The 19,383-nt window shown below is 44.7% G+C and overlaps 1 protein-coding gene across 23 annotated transcripts in view; it reads right to left on the bottom strand.

The window, feature by feature from the left end:
• Positions 1-19,383, bottom strand: part of FBRSL1 (fibrosin like 1) — a 549,252-nt gene that overhangs the window by 9,797 nt on the left and 520,072 nt on the right. For 10 of the 23 annotated variants that reach the window (XM_054844224.1, XM_054844220.1, XM_054844217.1 and 7 more), the window contains 9 exons: positions 17,073-17,469; positions 15,268-15,521; positions 10,609-10,844; positions 8,364-8,414; positions 7,320-7,415; positions 3,847-3,918; positions 3,240-3,278; positions 2,302-2,373; positions 875-1,007 (listed from right to left, as the gene is read on the bottom strand). In XM_054844224.1, coding sequence (XP_054700199.1) covers positions 875-1,007; positions 2,302-2,373; positions 3,240-3,278; positions 3,847-3,918; positions 7,320-7,415; positions 8,364-8,414; positions 10,609-10,844; positions 15,268-15,521; positions 17,073-17,469 — 1,350 coding nt within the window. Of the gene's footprint in view, positions 1-874; positions 1,008-2,301; positions 2,374-3,239; positions 3,279-3,846; positions 3,919-7,319; positions 7,416-8,363; positions 8,415-10,608; positions 11,097-15,267; positions 15,522-17,072; positions 17,470-19,383 lie in introns of all 23 variants that reach the window. The other 13 variants (XM_054844210.1, XM_054844209.1, XM_054844230.1 and 10 more) reach the window with 11 other exon arrangements.

A 19,383-nucleotide genomic window follows, 5' to 3' on the forward strand; every position in this document is an offset into this window, starting at 1 on the left:
AGCAAACTTTGGTGTCTTAAACACAGAGAGAAAATCCAAAAAAGTCTAGGGGGAAAGTTAAGGCCTGGGAAGAGAACATTTGGTAAATGGAAATCAATGAGAATTGTACCACTGACCTCCAAAACCAGAACGTCAGAGTTGCAGTCTCCTGTGGTCAGAGCCATCAAGAACAGCGCAGTGAAACCTACTGCACTTTGGTAATTGCATTAATTGTAATCACTTCTCCAACAGATTAGAAAGCAATTGATCAATGTAAACTGCATTTAATGCTTTCTTTTTTTTTTTTTAGTTCAATATGCCATTTTAAGCCTTAGAGATTGCTGGACTTCATAACACATAGGGAGATTTTATATTTTAAACCCAAACACTTCACAAATACACCTTCTGTGATATTTTGAATGCTATTATTGAAGTCTTCCTTCTACAAAAAACCCCTTGTTTTCAGAAAACAAAACCACAAACTTGGTGAGTGGAGGAGCTGAGAAGAACAACATGGCAAATATAAAAGCAAGAAAGCGACTGGGGCCACTTCCAATCCTGTGCAGTGGAAACATTTTCAAGTGTTTTGTCAAAATCACTTTTTAAAATCACTCCATAGCCTATTAATCAGGCACATAAGAACCAGCTGCATAGACACAAATGTAAGAGCCAACTGCTGCAGCTCAGTGATGTGCAGAGGATCCTGCACTGGAGGCAGCAGCAGAGCCCAGTCCAGCGGCTGAGAGCCCCGATCACAACAGTGGCCAGTGCCTCCGCACCCCTCCGAACCAATCTTGCCTGCCTCAATGTTTGAGGCATACGTAGCTGTAGAGACACACATTACATATATTGAATGTTTGGGGTTTTTTTGCAATAAATGATGATCTTCTCTTACCTGTGGTAGAAAACAGAGGCCTGGCAAGATCCTGTGGATAATGGAAGCCTGGAAACACTCCAGGGGCAGGAGGTCTGCTGAACAGGTCAAGTTTACCACCTATCTCTAGCTTGTGGGGATCCAGCTGCATTTGCTGTCAAATGATATAAAAACAGTCTCATTATACACTTCCTTTTTCTTGGGAGAAAAAGAGAGGGAGTTCAGGCTCACTCTTGCTTAGCCCTGCCAGGGAGAGTTAGCAAGAGTGACAGCAGCATCTCCGGTCATGTACCGCAGTCATGCTCTGACAGCATCTGTAAGGCCATTTCGCTCCACAGCCTCTCAGCTGCCTGCCTCATCCACATGAATAAGGTCTGAAGTGAGCTCTCAGCCCCTCAGCACACACGGTGGAGCATGCAACATGATACACTGAGCACGCTGCACCCCAGGATCAGTTGGCGCTCTCAGCCCGACAAAAAAATATTCTGCAGGCGGAAAACTGCCAAGTCTCGAGAGCTGGGTGACGGACTCGTCTGTTTTGCTTCTCCAGTTTGGAAAGAGAGAGATGTTCCCAGACTATGCCCTTCCTGCAGCTAGTATAGCTCAGTATGCAGACAAAGGGCGAAGGATGAAAACTATGAGGCTCCTCCAGAGGCTATTTTTATCCTTCTCCTTTAGAAGTGAGCATCACCAGAACTGCAGCTAAGTCATCTAAGTCTCTCAATAGCTTAAAGATCATATATATGCTTATAAAAAAATGGACGTACACCACTGGTAAAGGGACTAATTACAGTGCACCTACTTAAGCACTGAATAGTCTTCATTAGTGGGACAAAAAAACTACAGCAGGAGCTATGAACCCCCCCACCTCCCACTACATAAGTCCCATTATCAGCTATTCTGCCTGCCACAGGGAACTTCGACCCTGTAACAGCACCCCAATGTACCTACGTCTTGTTACCTCTTGAGTTTTAAACCCCCTCCTTCTGCCCATCATCACTGCAGCGCAGAAAGCCCAACAACCCCTAACACAGTAATTATCAATCTACTTGCCTGCTCTATGTTTTGTAATATGTTCTTCACCGTATCGGTCATTTCATTACCTCCTCCACAGGAGGTATTAGTACAGAAGGGAAATGACATTAAACATGTAAGCTTTGTAAAAAAGACAGATTCGGGGCAAAACTACCCTCCCTCTCCCATTCTTTGTCTCCTTCTGGCTGTGCACTTAGTATCTCCTGCTCATTTTGCTACCCTTCAACCCAACTCCTTTGCCCCCAGATAAACTTTATGGTTGCTACAATAAATGTTAAAGGATTGCAAGTATTAGTTAATCAATACGGCAAGCTTGAGAATCACCAACAGTAACTGCTTCCTGCTCATTACTCACTAAAATATAATCTGTAAGCCAAAAGACTTGGCTTTGTTCCAGAAACTGTCTGAATTACCTTTATCTTTTGCTGGTGATGGTAGATCTGCCAGGCGATCTGTACATGAACCGCACACCACTTCCCGGGTTTCTGCAATGGAAAGCACAAGAATTTAGATTAATTTATACGTTAGCAATCTACATCAGATAGAACGTTTCATTTCCCTGACTGTCAAACAGGCACCTAAGCAATGAGAAAGGCTGATTACTAAAACGGCACAATAGGTGATCAGCATTTTTTTCTGTACTGCAGCAGATGATGTTTAAATTAAGAAGGAAACAAACAGGAAGAATGTGGGATATCTTCCTCATCTCATGGAGACCTGAGATCCCTGCCTTGTTCTTTCCTACTTGCATTCCCCACTTCATAAACCGAAATAAACGGCAGCACAGAACAGTATGCCATGCTTAAGAGAAAGCAACTAACGGTTAACAGTTCTGTTTCTGAAAAGAGCCCTGTTCATTCCTCCCTGCCTGCACTGCAGGCTAAGTCATGCGTGGTTATTATGGCTACTTGCATTTGATGAGGAAAAGGGTACAGACAAACAATCACCAGGGATAAGCAGTGCCACAGCTGAACGAGTTACTGTTTTTAAGCTGAGCTGCGGTACTCACTGTAGGGTGTTTTTGTGGAACATCAGAAACACAAATAAAACGCATTGACCTAAGCCACCATGACTCTGATGACTAGTGAATGTCTGTCCCTGCTCCCAGTTATTTATTTCTATGACCCTTATTTCATGCTGTGAACTGTTAATGCACATAAATGGATGCAAAATAAGGTTGCGATTCAACCTGAACGTTATTAATCACAAGCAGCTAAGAGCTAACTATGACATTTTACTTTAAATAAAGGATAAGCGTGAAATTTTCTACTGGACATGTTAAATTTCAAAACCACATGCATAATATTTGAAGTGTGTGTGTAAATATATGTATATAAAATCCCCCACAAACCTTACTTACTCTTACTGGAGGCCTGTAAGGGTCTGACACCTATGGAAAAAGAAGAAATAAAACAATCAATCTTTCTAAAACTAGCCAATATAAAGAAAGGTGGGGAACTTCCTTCCTCTGAACAAGTAAAAGCATTTAGGAAGCAGTGTTCCAGAGAAGTCCCCTGTGACACGGGAAACCTAAAAGGCTTAAAGAAGGCTTAAAACTTCTCTTTCTTTCCTTGCACCAAACTCAGCAGAATTTTATGATAAACAAAGCAGCTTCGTGCCAGCAACTGAACAGTGCCAGTGCTTTTCTGAACCTTATAATCGTTCTGAAATGGAGCGCATAAAACTGCTCTCCAAGCAATGCTTAGGGGAAAGACCCTGAAGGGGTTTCCTGCCCCATTTCCCTCTGACTTTGTTTAAAGAAGTCAATACATCCCCTTGTATTCACGACTGGTGGAGGCTACTGTTGTCTCACCAGAAAAAGAAACTTCTGTCCTGACTGCATGTTCCAAGTCTAGAAGGCCAATTTGATCACCAGCTGCTCTCTTTTTTTATGAGCAATCGCTGTGTTTACTGTAAAACCAGATAAGCTGAAAGGAAGGTTATATATTGTTGCCTACCCCTGGAGTCTTCTGCAGCAGCGTATGGTGGACTGTGCCTGGTCTACCTGCTACATCAATAGGGTTTGAAGTCTGAAAGACAAGAATAGAGCGTGAATAATACTGTATCATACCAGTGGTACATTTAACATCTCTATCTGATGTTAACGGCATTAATTAGTCCATGTTTGTACTGTGCTTTGAACACGCATATTGCTACATTAGTGCTAAATGTTATCTCTTACTGACAGCCAACAGCATTTAACCACCATGTCATCTATTATTATTTAGCAGCAGTAACAGTATTACAGCAGCACCCTTAAGCCCCACTGAAATCACAACCCCATCGTGCTATGCAGTATGCAAGTGGATGGGAAGAGACAGTCCCTGGCCCCCAAGCTTATTCTTTAGACAAAACAGGCAGGCAGTAGGAGAAAGAATGAGAGAGGCGGACTGACTCCCTCCATGGTTCAGGCAGTAACCCGTATAGCAGTCAGGAACAGAACAACTCAGGCATCCCAGTCCCATATTCCACCTACTGGACCATGGCCCCTCTCCGACTGGGGTTAGATAACACAATGGCTAAAATGGCAACAGCCCATCTATTTGCTTCGACAAGGCAAAATGAGAAACCTTAGAAGGTGCTTGTGGGTCTTTTATAGCTTTGCATTGTTTATCCTATCATTTTTGAGCAAGAATTAAACACCTCATTGAATGAATCCCTGTTCCTCCTCCTCCTCCGGATCCCACCTGCTGCCCTGTCCTAGACGATCCCCAAGAACTCGTTCGTCTTCTCACTCTGGCATTCATCCATCTCCCACTCCCAGAGCAATTGCACCTGGTGCCTCCACGCAGCTGAGCGCAGAGGGGTTAAACCTCATTCTCCAAGAGATTATTTCACTCACATTTTAGGTCAAATTACAGTAGATTTCAAACAGTCAAACCATACAAGGCATGAGTATAATCGCAGGTGTGGGAGGAAAGGTAGGTTTTAATTTGTCTAAGGCTACGTAACTTCCAGACTCATTAAAAAGAGAATTCTCGTGTGTGTGTAGGTAAGTCAACGAACTCCCCAGGCAGATCTGTGCTCTCCAGGGCCTGTCTGACAGCTGAGGTATATATAAGGTGGCAAATAAGTTACAGCTATCATACAGGCAAGAACTTTAAGATCACAACATGTTAATAGCATGGTGTCATCCTGTCCCTTTGTCCCCTGGAGAAAGACGTGAATGCTTCCTCCAGCAAAGTAAACTGAATACTTCTGACCTTTTCAAGTTCTTAGCTTGTGAGAAATGGCCTTCGGGAAACTCACTGAGAAGTTTACCGTCAGCCTGGATTTATGTGCAGTGGATTTACACGCACAGCTGTAGGCAACCGACACGGGAAGGGGAAAAACAAACCCAAGACCTCTGCTTTGGAAAGCAAGAAGTGCAGGATTCGGTGTGCCAAAACCAAATCGTCAGGTCTGTAGTGATTATGAAGGCTTTAGTCAAACAGCTTGGGAGGGAGAGAGCATGGAAAAACGATACAGTAATGATGACCAGAGTGGCTTTGCCCAGCAGTTCAGCTCTGTCTCCTCTAGGAAACTGGAAAATAATGTGCCAAAGTGGCAGATCCGTTTTTCAACCTATCCCTCTTTTTTTTTCCCCCCAGATGTTAGATTGCATGTAAATACAGTGCTGTCCAGAGATCAAGTGAAGTTAGTGATTAACCATGGCACCAGAGTGTAACCTTGTGCTGCTTAAACTCAAGCTACCAAATGTTCTATGTATCTATCATTAAAATGAATTAAAAGCTAGTTATAATGCAGCACTAAGAACTGTTTAAAAATGTAAAGGGTCTGTGCTCACTTTTTCTTTCTCACTAAGTAACACCTTCTCTTTGGTCTAATGGAATTTTTCAGTGAGATGGTATCTGTAAAGCTCTGTAATGAAGATGGAAACCAGAAGAGCATGCTACAGGTGGAGCACAAGCTCCTCATTAACAGTAGCCTTATGGCAAAACTGAAGCCCATCTTCATATTAGCAACATTTTGCCAATTTATCTTACTTGTGCAGCTCCTTTTCTTGGAAAGTCAAGTTCACACCCTGACAATTTGGGGTCTGTAGGGACCCCCGGCATCCCTTGCAAGAATAGCATCAATTAACACTGGCAGACAAACTCCATCAAGGGATAGCTATGTTCTCCATCAAGGGATAGCTATGTTCTCCATCATGCAACTGTTCCTCTTCTATGCCTATAGCCACTACATACAGAACTCTTGTTGAAAAAAGCCATTTTAGAGACTTTGCTATTTGTAACGTATACAGAAAATAAAATAATGTAAGGGATTTGATGGGCACTGAAGAAATACTCTGGCTTCCATCAAAACAAATTCAGTGAAGTGGGAAGGTTGTAAGAGGCCTTGTTCGCAGCAGTTACTAATTACTGACTTCCACTGACGTCAGCGAGACTGCCGAGGGAAGCACACCCCACAGCCCTGCTTGGTACGGTTACGGAAATGACCTGCCAAATGCAAACAGAAATGGCCTAGCTACAGTGCTGGTCCTTCAAGTCTTCTAACACAGTAGCAGAGCTCTATGGATATGCAGTTCAAGATAAGAAATCTCTAAAATCACAGTATGCAAAGCAGCTGAACACATGTCAATTTACAAATGGAGTAAATGCTCCATTTTCAAACAAATGCTATACAGATATAATGCATATTTCTTGTTTGGAGAGATTTAACAGTTTCTGTACATTTAAAAATAGTTAATAAAAAGAACAGGTCTGGGAGAAAAAACAAGTAGTGCACACCACAGAATTCACTGAAAATGGTGGTTATCATGGCAACATTTCCAATTGCCAATCAGTGCTAGTTGTAATGATATGTTACAGTTGCAGTGCACCTTTCAAACACACTATCTCAAAGAAGCTTGCAGGCATTAATCAACCCTTATAAAACCCACTGCAAGATAACTTATAGATGAGGAAGCTGAGGAACAGAAGATTTAAGCGACTTGCCCAAGGTCAGACAGTGTTGGAGCTGGGAATAAAAATTCAGCTCCTTCAAATTGCTCTACCCATTTATAGCAGTCTCTCCCTACTGTTCCCACACTTGTACAGTCAATTTCTCTTTTTTTTCTGGGTATAAACATGGTTTATCTTTTGCAATCTCAGACCGTTAAATTTATAAAATGATTTGGGACTCATCGGTCTGTTATTAGCTGTAAATATTTCAGTCAATAATGCATTTGACTGTATGCTTCTTCTCCAGTTTCAGTTGACCTCCCAAGTGAACCACTACATCCTTTTCCAAGGAATGATCTGTAGTGCCAAGAGAAAATTTCTGCTAAAGTGTTGGCTGCTTTGTGCAGAGGATGCTCACAGATCTGCGGGGCGATCGCTTCCAACCCCGTGTTGCACTTCTGCTAGTTAAATCATGTGCTACAAAATCACCAGAGACACGACTCTCGCAGCAAAAGAACAAAGCCTTCAGAAGAAGAAGTTTGTACCTTCGGTTGAAATGCTCCCTGAAGTGACCCAAAGGGACCTGAATGTGGAAGCATGGGTGGCATTCCAGGCATTGCTGGAGGATAGGTTGGAAAGAACTACAAAAGAAAAAGAGATGCTTATGTCACAGGACAACTTGAACAATAATGGAGGTAGGTGCCAAGCCTGGCACATACAAAAATAGTACTGTGTTGAACGAGTGCCACAGTGAAAATACACACTAAATTTGCTTTCAGAATTTTTAAAAGCAAAGCTAAAACGTGGAAAATGCGCTCATCTGATGAATTTTCTGGATAGTGCTGAACAAGTGTGCCTTTAAAATTTGTGGACTATTGCAGGAAGCACAGAGCATTCACCATTTTTAGAGGAATCGGAATAATTGGGGTTTTATGATCACTTTTGGTTAACTTTGCATTTTTCTGCAGTAGCAAACAAATTGATCCTGTTTTGAAATGTGATCTGCTTTAATTTTCAAAGCAAAAAAGAACCACAAGATGCTGCATTGCACACTAACCACAGGCAACATGCACACCACCTTGTAGTTGTGTACGCTGGGTTAAGTTTTGCTTAGGCCTCTCCTGAGCACACACAGCAGTTTTACAAGTCCCAAAACAGATAGTTTTTGTGCTTTGGAGCAGTGGGGAGCACCAGGAAGAAACCACCAGTCTGACTTACTCCTGTGACCTGAGCAAAATCTTGTGAAAGAGCCATGCACTCCGGGCTGCTGCACTGTGAGAAGCACCAGCTGCAAAGATACTGCAATGACCACTGATTTAGCAATTTCTGCGCATTCCCTGCCATCCCAGGCACAGCAATATAGAGCCACAGCAGCAGAAACGCAGTAGACAAAAGATTTAAAAAAAAACCCCAAAAACCAAAACAATCCAAAGAAAATTTTGTACCTTAAAAAAAAAAACCAAACCATCAGACGGAAAAAGAGCTTTAGGAATGAATGAATCAAAACACTACACATCAATTGAATACAAGCAAAAGAAGCGCAAGCAGAACCATTAACAAAGACACCACCTAGAAAGGTAAGCACTCACGTTGGAATGTCGAAAGTAAGGGTTGTCTAATTTGGGAGCGTACTTGTCAAACTGGAAAGAAAAGAGAAAAAAAAAGGAAACGAGTGAGTTTGGTTTCGGCAGTAGTGGACACATCAGGATTTCAACGCAGACAAATAATCATGGCCCATTTGTACAGCATTTAACAGAGCAGAACTGACTGGTTATTCCATACTTGCTCATCAGGGAGCTGACTGATTTCCCAAAGCTAATGGAGACGGAAGGGTGCTAGGGCCCGGGTGGCACCGGGTGCTGCCGAGTCTCCCTGCAGAACCCTGTCTGCAGGCGCTGCGTGATGTGGCACCTCCACTATGAAGACAGCAGTCCTGATATCTGCAGTGCAGTGAAACGCAGGGAAGTCCAGCTCCAGGTCTAGATCTGGGATCTGCCCCGGAACACTGAACTAGATCACAGACTAGAAGGTAGGGAACGTTTTCCATTAGACCCCAACGTCTACTGTGGGGCAACCAATACCAACTCCCCGTTTTCTGGGTTCCTGTAAGTGCCACAATCGTTTGGAAAGGGGCTTAATTGCTTTAGATGTACAAATCTCTGTATATTGCCCCCCTGCAAAAGAGAGAGCACCCCAGAGAAAAGCTGATGGTTAACCTTTTCCGTTCCAGCATGGGGTTTTAACACCTCCATGTGTGCAGTCTGTGTCCCGTATTTATTTTTATGACCATTTGTCCTGTACCTCCTTGGAAGCAAAACCAGAGCACATATACATCACATTTTTGAACAGTATGTACATTCTGCTGGGGAGGAGGGAGTGGGAAAGAAGGCAGGGAAGGGAGCTGGAGGACCCCATGAAAAGCTGCTTATTTGGCAAGTCAGCTGCTGTTTCACACTCCTCTATGTGCAGGAGAGTAGATTTGTAATTTCATTAATTACAGTTATTACTGGAGCCATGTCCCCTCCAGTGTAAATACCATAAATTACCAAACACATGCAGCTGTAAATTTCAACACTCTTCTCTGGTGTTGGGATTAGCAGACCTGATCTAGTGGAATATAAGATGTGAGTGAAATATAACAAAAGAGCCTTGCAAGCTGTTTTTGCTATGAAGGCTGACATCAACGGGCACGGGTGGGAGGGGAGGGAGCTGTTCGCAGGATCAGATATCAGGATTCTTAAATAACACAGGAGGTTTCTGAGAAAAGTTTCAAGATTGTTTTACACAGACCAAGAAAAGAGGGGAAGGTGTTTACACACGAGTACATTGAGCAAACACCTGGGGCTGGATTTTGGGTGGATGATATTACTTTTAATTGTCTCGCTGCTAAGCAGATTACAACCCAAGAATGTCATGGGGCAGTCAGCAGTGGGAAAGAAAAGTGAGACACATTATGCTCCTTAAGTTTTGGTACTTCTTCCCAAATGCTGCTTTTGCTGTTTCTCCTGGCTTTTGCTAGCCTTAGCAGAAGAGGGCTCTTTCTACATTTTGGACACAGTGTGAAACTGAGAGGGGGGAAAAAGCTGAATCTTGTTCTTTCAATCTCACAACGTAATTGCCAGAAATGGAGAGAGAGTGCATTTTAAAGTACTGACAAAATCCATTTGTAGCAGATCTCTAACAATTTGGTAACAGCTGCAGCGAAGTCCCATTGTGTTACAAGCAAATTCAATGGCAAAACGCTAAAGCTTATTACACGGCCAGGAGGACCTCTCCCACAAGAAGAACCAGCCACACACAAATTAGCGCTTGTTGATGTAATCAAATAATAAATGCCAAAATCGATATAGATTAGGGAATTAGGAGGAAGAGGGACAAAACTCGTATCAGATGAGATGCTGCACTGTGTTGAGAGCTCTGGGTAAGCAAGTACGATCTGCCCCACAGCAAAGAGTTGTGGGGACCGTGTTTGGCGCTGGAGGCCACCGATCTTGTGGTGTCCTTGTTGGTGTGTTTTGGTGTGTCACGGCACCTGGTTCTGGGAAGGGGGAACCGAAATACATAGCAGGGCACACGAAAAGGGAAACTAAAGGGACTCTGGACTTGTCTCCTGGGTGCGGTATCTGCTCATGGGTAGCAGCATGGGGGACCCAGAGGCTCGGTGTGGAAGCTCCGGATGGAAAGGGGGTCCCTTCGGGAGTGCTGGGCCTGTCTCTCCAGGCCTCCAGGTCGGAGGGGCAGGGACAGCACGCCTGGCTGAAATGAAGAGGACTGGGTTTTGTTTGACAAGAGTGGGTTAGGCTTTTTGACCAGAGATGCTCTACTTATCCTCACATTTTGGGCTGGGGTACGCACCATGGGAGGTGCAGAGGGCGGCATGAGCGGCGTCTGGGGCAAGCTGGATGGAAAAGGAGTGAATGTGTGCTGGTGGGTGTGTTGGTGCTGATGCGTGTGTTGGTGCTGGTGAAACTCCGCTCTCAGCAGCGGCACCGGGCCAAGTGAGGCAGCGGCCCGGTCCGAACTCTGAACCAAAAACCGGTTGTTCAGCTCTTGCCTGAGCAGTTCGTGATCTAGAGGAGAGAGAGAGAGAAAAAAAAAAGACACAGAGGCCCGTGGGCCTGTGAGTACCACAAAGACGGAGGAGAAAGAGTCAATATTCACCTGGCATTCCCTGTTTCTGCAGGTCATGCTGTGGTGGTTTTCTACGTGAGGACTCATTGGTGGAGGTAAGAGAGATGCCTGTGACAAAGTACCAATCAGAATCCCCGAATGAGGCTGGCAATACATGATTGGTTGGTTGAATGATATCAACAGGCTGGTATCTAAAGGCAAGAGAGAACACCATGAGTCATCACAGCAGAAAACATCATCGGGGGCGTCAGCAAGCATCCGCCCCCGGCCCCCCGCCCGCAGCCCCGCTACCCCCGCGCAGCTCCGCCGCCCGACGGGCTACTCCTCCTCCCCGGCACCTGACGGCCACGGCACTGAGGTGTCTCCGGGAACGGACCTCAGTGGTCTGGTCTCGCGGCATGGTGGCCGGACCTTCCCGCACCAGCAAGATGCTGGGGAGCACCCTCGAGGACAACGGCTCACTTTAAAATGAGTAATACTGACCTGTTTCCTTTGGAGGTTTGAAATTCAGAAGCATATACATACACTGAAAATGGATGGTGGGCCTAACGCGTGTGTTACACTCTAACAAATATGTACTTAAGAGGTAAAATTCTGACAAGATCTACAACGCGATGAGATTACCATGGATTTGGGTGGCTGAAAACTACCTGCTTGGACAGCCATTTCTCAACTGATCCCCATGCCATCCTCCTAAACCCCAGGACATGCGCACAGTGACCATGAACATCCATCCTACAAACTGAGGTCTTCTTTGCAATAAGTTTTTTTTTTTTAGATCTTAAATACTAAGCAGTCCTTTCCTCAATTTCTAACAGGCTATAATAGTCATTTTTTGTCCTTGCCTCCAGGCTTTTCTCCTATGAGAAAATATGGAGGAGGAATCAGTGGGAAGAGGAGAAACATTCATCTGGCTCAAGATCTCATGAACGTTGCAATGACTGCAGAAACAAAATGTTCCACCATATGACATGTGACCTCTTCTCAGCATCTTCCTCTGGAAGAACAACTTGCACTGAATTTGAATGTGGTTTAGGGCAGTGGAAGATACCAGCACTTTGGATATGACATGACTGAAGACAATAAGGAAAAATGTCCACTTCCCCAAAGCGTCTGCTGGTATGAATTAAATCCATCCGTGATTTTGCCTAAGAACTTCAAACAGGAATCAGGACCCAACGTGCTAGGTATTTTCTAACCTGAGAGCAACCTGTGCTACCAGCTGTGGATGACATACACCCAGTCCTGACTGACCTACTTGTTTCTGAATTCACATGAATCCACTTCTTTCAGTGTAACGCCCCTTTTAAACTAGAGCACTAAACGTAAAGGGGCAAAAGAATACACGTTCTGCAGGCATTTCTTTTACTTACATTTTCTGGAGTAACATTAGAAACGTTTAAATCAATCACTTTCTGAAGTGACATGGTTAAGATCTTTAAAAACAGGCACTCTGACGGGGAATTTCAAGGTCTCTACTACCACTTAGAAGCCTACAGCCTATTGAAAGTCACTTTTGAAATAAAATTTTGGGTAAGTCATTTGCTTTTCAGTAATAAATGTACTGCTAAGAGCAGGTACTGTGTACTGCTACAATCTTTATAATAATTACTACAAAAGCAGAAAGTACATATACTTGTGATACTGAAGCCTAAGACACTGCAGCAAAAGAGTCTATAATGGGTTCTCCTTGGAGCAGGCAAACAAGGCAAAAAAACCTAGGCTGAAAGCACTTAGGTCCAAAACCTAACCTCTTTAGAGAATATGAGTATGATTTCATATGTGTGTGTTTACGCATTTAAATCTGGCACGACTTTAAGAAACTGAATCCTTCTGTTAGCATCAAGATAATCCACTTTTCTGGAGGGAGAGATAAAAGCGAGTTGGCAGTTGTAAGTGCTCTGATATCCAATTTCTTTAAGTGACTTGAAGTCAGACTGATAGATTTGCAGCTGGCTCCAGCCCATAGCCCTGTACCACAACTTTGGCCTTTGTCAGGAAAGGAAAAGGCCCGGAGATGTTTGGAGAAGCAGTGTGGCACTTGGAGGAGTGGCTGCTTCATAGTAAGGATGGGACTGCCGAGTAACAACCCAGCTCTGTGAGGGGCTCTGGGCAATGTTAGGATCAGAACTAAGTTCTCGTGCCCCCTAACGCCTTGTCCCGTGGGTCTGGCCATGTAATAACACAACTAGGAGCAGAGTAACTGAGCAGCCCTTTGAATGCCCAAACACTGCTGCTCTGTGTGCGCACACGAGGTGGGCATGGCAGGAAAAGGCCAGTCCTGCTAATGTTGCTAGGTACCCTCACATTCAGAAGAGAAGATGCAAAGACCGTTGTTTCCTATGTGTATCCTACATCTGGGCCAGCCTTGGTGCTCCCAAGTAGAGGGCAGCAGCCCACACGAGGGGTGCTCCTAAGTTACTTGTATAAGCTTTAGGTTTCAAAATGAAGAAATGCCACCAGAAGTGCATCCTTGTTATTCACAGACCTGAATTTGTACCATTAGTGAGCACAGGAGCTCTGAGCTCTGCTTCTCTTCTCGGTAAAAGTGACAAGTGTCACACAAGTGTGCCAAAGAAAATTTAAATCTAGAGCACATTTTCCTCCAAAGAAGGAGGAGAAAAAGATGACAAAAAAAGTAGCCTTCAAAGGCCCATACCCTCTCTGATGGCTTTTCTAAGCTGGTGCTTTTAGTGAGAGCACACATGCGCTCGAACGGCACAGCAAGGACTATGGTGCTAGCAGCAGTTGGACCCTAGCTCTTCAGCGCTGCTCAGCAATATTGTCTGCTTTTAAGAAACTTTTACGTGAATGACAACAGAAGCTCCTGGCTATGCAGCGCACTGTATCGATTTTATGATGTGCCAGTTTGCAGGCATTTCATATAATGCAGACAAGAGGTATTTCACTGTCTGCAGGGTGAGACGCCCAGACCCTTTCCTCCACTAACTTAGGCTTCTCCTGCTTAAATTGCAGGAGAAATCCTTTTAGTAGGAGCAAGACTGTTACCGTTTCCTGGCAAGCTGCTGAATGTGAATAGGTCACTTGATCTTGCACCTCCTGAAATTAATGGTGAAAACATACTTGCTTTCAGTGACTGCAATATCATGCTTTTAGTGAGCGCACTGCTATTTCCTTTTGCAATACTTTCAGAGTCCCCATCAGAGTAGTCCTTTGCCTTAAACAGGGGAAGCAATGAATAGGTCTCCCACAGTGCTGCCAACATCTTCCCAGCCATGTGGTTGAAATTCTAGATGGTGCCAGGGCCTGTGAAAGCTGGCAGCTTTGGCCTATGTGGTCCTGCTTCTGGCTAGGAACCCACAGCACTTTTGTCTATCATCGTTCTGAGAGCTCGCTTTGGACCAATTCACATTTTTCTTTCATTTAAAGAAGCAGTTATAAATAATGGGACATTATTTAGCTCCTGGAAGAAAAAAAGGGGATGTAAGGCCATCAGATTTTTCTGCAGCAAATCTGCCCTCTCCCTATTCCTTTAACCAGCTTCATAGGAAACAGAGGGTGCGTTTTTTGCAAAATGCCTGTCCGTTTAATCCCTGCTGAGTTAGTTGTGGAGTCAAATGCCAGATCAAAAGGAGGCCCCAGCAAGTGAAAGTTGCAGGGAAGTCTCCAGCTGCCAGGGTCTCTTCCAGGGACAGCTGTAGGCTAATGGATAAGCTATAAACAGGGCATTTAGGGCAGAAGTGACAATAGAATGGGGGCCAGGGTGAACAAAGGAAACTTTTTAAAAGGATGCAAAGAGAATGAGAGCTGAACAGCAGAGCCTGTCGGCTGAGCCGTCTCTGCCTCAGACGGAAAGGCTGAGCAGCCATGGGCACACAGGGAGTTTGTGCTGCCGCAGGCAGAGGGTCTTGCTCTGCCGGCAGGATGTGGTGCTTGTCAAAGCATCAGAGCAGGGGATAGGTGTGGGGGGCCGCTCACTCGTCACTCAGTTAGAACAGCCTTCTGGGATGATTAGACACAGTTTTTTTCAAGTCAGTTCTAACAGCAGCAGCTTCCATTAGAGTGGAGAATGGCAAACTGTACATCAGTCCTTCATTAATCTAAAAAATGCCTGATGACTGTGGAATACCACACTGGACAACTCATGCCCTGAAAAGGAGAATTTTTGGGGAAAATTTGTTTTGAAGACTTCTTATAGGAAGCTACAGTGCTGTCTCCACAATCTCTCATCTGGTAAAGCACATCGCGGTTTCCTACCTGTTTCATGAGCACTCTCACAGTTCACACTGCCCGCGGAGGGGTCTGTGTTACCTTATTTTACCTGCCCACCAGCCAGCCCTTCTCTCAACACCCTCCAGTGCATGCACGGCAGATCAGCCCTGGAAGAAGAAGGGAACCTACCCGCAGGGTGACCTGGTATCACGAGGCTGTTGGTAGGTAACGCTGGTGGAGGTGGCAGCGTGGGTGGGGTGGCGAACATGGCCGGATGGTGCTGGTGTTGGGTCTGCGATCTGAGAGAGAAGTGCGAGGTAGCAAGATTAGAGATGGAGAGGGGCAGAGCCGGGCCGGAGGAATGGTGCGGAGGAATCTGGGGAGAGAGGGGAAGGTGTTTCGGGAGGCTGATGCTTGTTGCACTGCTAGCACTGCTGCTCCGGCTGCAGAGAGAAAAAGATGGGGGGAAGAGGGGGGAGAGAGACAGAGAGAGAAAAAGAGACAGCGTGTTACAATACAGGACTGAAACAGTGCAAGAAATACACTACCAGAAACAACACAACTATCTAACATTGATTTCCCCAAGCTTATGTTTTTGGCTTTCTTAATGGCAGCGAAGACAGTAACAAATCTTAATGAACTTCTGCAACGGGGCAGGACGGGACTCGGGCTCTCTGGAGTGACACTTCGTCTGGTGCTTGAGCAAGTTACAATCCTCAGAGCTATCTATGAGATACTGATGAAGGCCCCAGAGGCAGCTGGATTTTGCACCTTTATTTAGCCTCTGATGACCTTGCAGTGGCCATGTGCGTCCTTGTGATCATACGACACAATTACTCTAATTCCTTTTTCTGTTGCTCTGGGTGCACAGAGTTCCATAGTGTGACTGTGGGACCAAGTTGTATCTGCTGTGCATGCTGTGTAGTTATATTCACAGAAGCATGCAAACACGCACCATGTTAATAAATTTTTCTCACAATAATTCTGTATTTTACATCTTCTTCTTCTATTATGATTACTCCACTGCAAGTGATCTAAGTTTTGTGGGGTGAAAGGCACTATCACTGCAGTTATTATTTAGTATAACTCCCATAATACCAATTATTTGTTGCAACCTGAACCTCTGAGCTATCTTGAACAGTTTGAAATATTATTAATCATTTATGCTATGGTGGCATTTACAGGATAAAACCACAACAGAGCTTAAGTATGCCGGATACCATGAAATACACATTAATGGCAGCTCTCTGTATTCCCATTTGACCCTTGTGCAGCCAAATATTTTATGTTTTAAATCAGTTTTCTCTTGTTTAAACTGGCCTAGTTCTGGTTTGGGAGGCAAGGCATGTTTTCTGTACCAGCAAAAAGACTATACAGGTTCCAGTTGACTGGCTAAACTCTTTTCTGTAGAAATGTTTTATCCATACCATTTTCACCCATCCCACTTACTGGATGGAGGCAATTTAAACAGCAAAGCTAAGCCTTCTGCTAGATCTGAACATGGCAGATTGAAGCAGATTTCTCAGCCTACACGGGAGTCCTGTTCTAAGGGACACAGCATTTTCTGATATAGATATACCTCTTTTGATGCTGGTGAACGAAAAAAACTGTGATAACCATGAACAAACCTACTTCACAATGGAAGCCTTGAATATGAAACAAGGGAGTTGCTCAAACTCAAACCACCTTAACTTCAAGAACTAGCCAGCTTAGACAAGACAGTGCAAAACTCCACTAGAAACTGGACCTAAAGGAACTTTACCCCACAGTTACACGTGCCTTTCTCTCAGAAAGGGAGCATTTATCACCATGTTTCAAATGCTGGAAAATCAGCCTGTGGAGTCAGCACAGAAAGCCCAATATCCAAAACATGGAGCATCTCACCCAGACAGTAAGAGTGCTCTTGTCTTGCCTCCCAGCAATTTCTGTCCCATTTGAAACAAGCTTTATCCCGCCAGTAGCACAAAGATGACACGAGTGTCCCTGTCCCCTACCTGAGATTATTGAGTCCGTTGTGGGCCACCTGGTGATGCACTTGGTAATTGAGAGGTGGAGGGATGTGACTCGGAGGCTGGGTCCGAAGCTCGGGTATTAACTGAGGCTGCGACTGCGGCCGAGGTTGAGGTTGTGACTGTGGCCGAGGCTGCGGCTGAGGCGTGAGCCTTGGTGGTGCTGGTGCTGAAATCACTGGCTCCTTCTTCAACAGTGGGCTTGCTCTGGCGCTCGACGTGGGCGCTGAGGAAGTAGAAGTCACAACGGCAGCTACTGGCTGGGGGCTGGGGATAGGCAGGGCGAAGGGCACGTCGGTGCTCAGTTCCCGGCTCCGCTCTAGCCCAGACACCTTTGGGACATTGGCTGCTTTCGCTTCTGGCTTGTCATTCAAGGTGGGACCTTATGGAGCAACAAGAAAAAGAACAAAGCACATGCTGAAAGGTCTGCGTGTGTTTCTCTGCTTGGTAGAACATATGCCTGAGAAAAAACAAGTCATGTTTCAGCTCGTGGGAGCATCGTGGGAGCACTGCTGCTACAAGATGAATGTGTGTTTGTGTGTCTGTCCTTCCGCTGTCCTTGACTGGCCAGTCTACAGTACTTGTTAGTGTATGTGTAAGAGACTTAGCTGTCATTAAATGAATGCATACTACAAGGAACATATAGCTTTGTGACTTAGACTCCGAAGGGTATGCATAGTAGGAGTGTGAACGTATCTCAAGTTACTGCTATGGTATTTCCTGCTCAATGTAAGTTTTAAGGCTGATAACGAAGTCATGAACACAAGCCTGATCATTAAGACATTTCATTTTCTCAGCACTCTTTCAAGGCAATCTACATGGTCTTTAGGCTCAACTCCAGCTACAATGCCCCGTGACCCAAGCACTAACCATTAATAATAACCCCACCTGGCTTCTAGGGAGGAGGCTACCTGGGATCTTCGTGTAGCAAAGGACAGGAGAGTTGTGCTGTGAAGCTGTGACATTGCTGTTCCCTGGCCACACACTTGTATGGAAGAGCAGAACAGAGAAAGCTGCAAAAATCCAGTCAGAAGTGCGGTGAGCACCCAAGCGTAGTCCTGCTCACCCTAAGTATAGCACATACCTGTAGGCACGGCATGTCAAAACTATCTGGAATGCTGCGACCTTGCAAAATGCATCTACAGTGAGAATTCCATACGGAATTACTCCTTCTATGATGCCAAGTATTTCTTTTTCCAAAGTAAGCTAAACAAAGCAGGCCAAAGGGTTAAAAGGCTGGAAAGGAAATGGGAAAAGGGAGAGAAGGAGAGATATTTCAGATCAAGCAGTATCCAAAAGGTCTAAGACAACTGAAAAGACCAACATGGATGTGATTGAACTCCCACTGTAACTCCCTTTTTGACACGATCTGTGTATCCTTGAGTGCACATATACCCACAATTACAAGAAAAGCTGTCCATGGGTTATGAGAACTGGTGTTGTCCATGTGTTTCACATGCACACACACCCCACCATGCACTTCTAACTGACTTTTAGGATACATGCTTTTATTATGCACCAGAACGTGTTGGGGGCTGTTTGCGTTTAGCTGGCTTACAGACATGCAAGAGATGCTACCTACACTCATTGACATGCTCCCAAAATCCTCACAAACAAATTCCACCTTTGAAATTTTCCCATCTCATCAAAGGACTGATCCAGTTCCTGATGTAGGAGGTGTGGAAATAACATACAACACACACTGAAAGCTAATTCTGGCCAGGCAGACAGTCTAACCAGGCGTTTGGAAGCGCAACCTATGCGAGGTCAGAGTCCTCAATGCCGTGGCTTTGAGGACTTGAGAATCACCATGCCAGCGTTAGATGAGAGGACAGCGATGAATCAGAGGCTGTAGCACATCAGTTCATTTTCTGTACAGAAAATGCCCACATGGTGATGGCATCTCTTTCCTTGAGATAAAAGGAAAACTCTCACTATTGCACCATTCCATCCATCCATCCATCCATCCATCCATCCACCCATAATGTGAAAAGAGAACAAATGTAAACATATGAACTGTATCAGCTGAAAATGTGTGAGGACCTGTGGCCTCAAACTCAGGAATAACGGGAACAGATGCATTTCTAAACACCAGTGCTTTGGCTGGAAGCAAGTACAAAGAGGCCTCTACTTTTCAGCACTTTGTACATCTTTACAGGTTTGACACAATGTCTGGAGGTCCTAAATTATTCCCTACAACAAATACAAGGCTAATGCTTGTTTCAGTGGATTTCTTTTTCAAATACGAGTTCACGCATCACAGGTACCCTGGTTTTGAAGATGTAACTAGACTTGG

This window comes from Grus americana, chromosome 16, assembly GCF_028858705.1.
Source record: "Grus americana isolate bGruAme1 chromosome 16, bGruAme1.mat, whole genome shotgun sequence".
NCBI lineage: Eukaryota > Metazoa > Chordata > Aves > Gruiformes > Gruidae > Grus > Grus americana.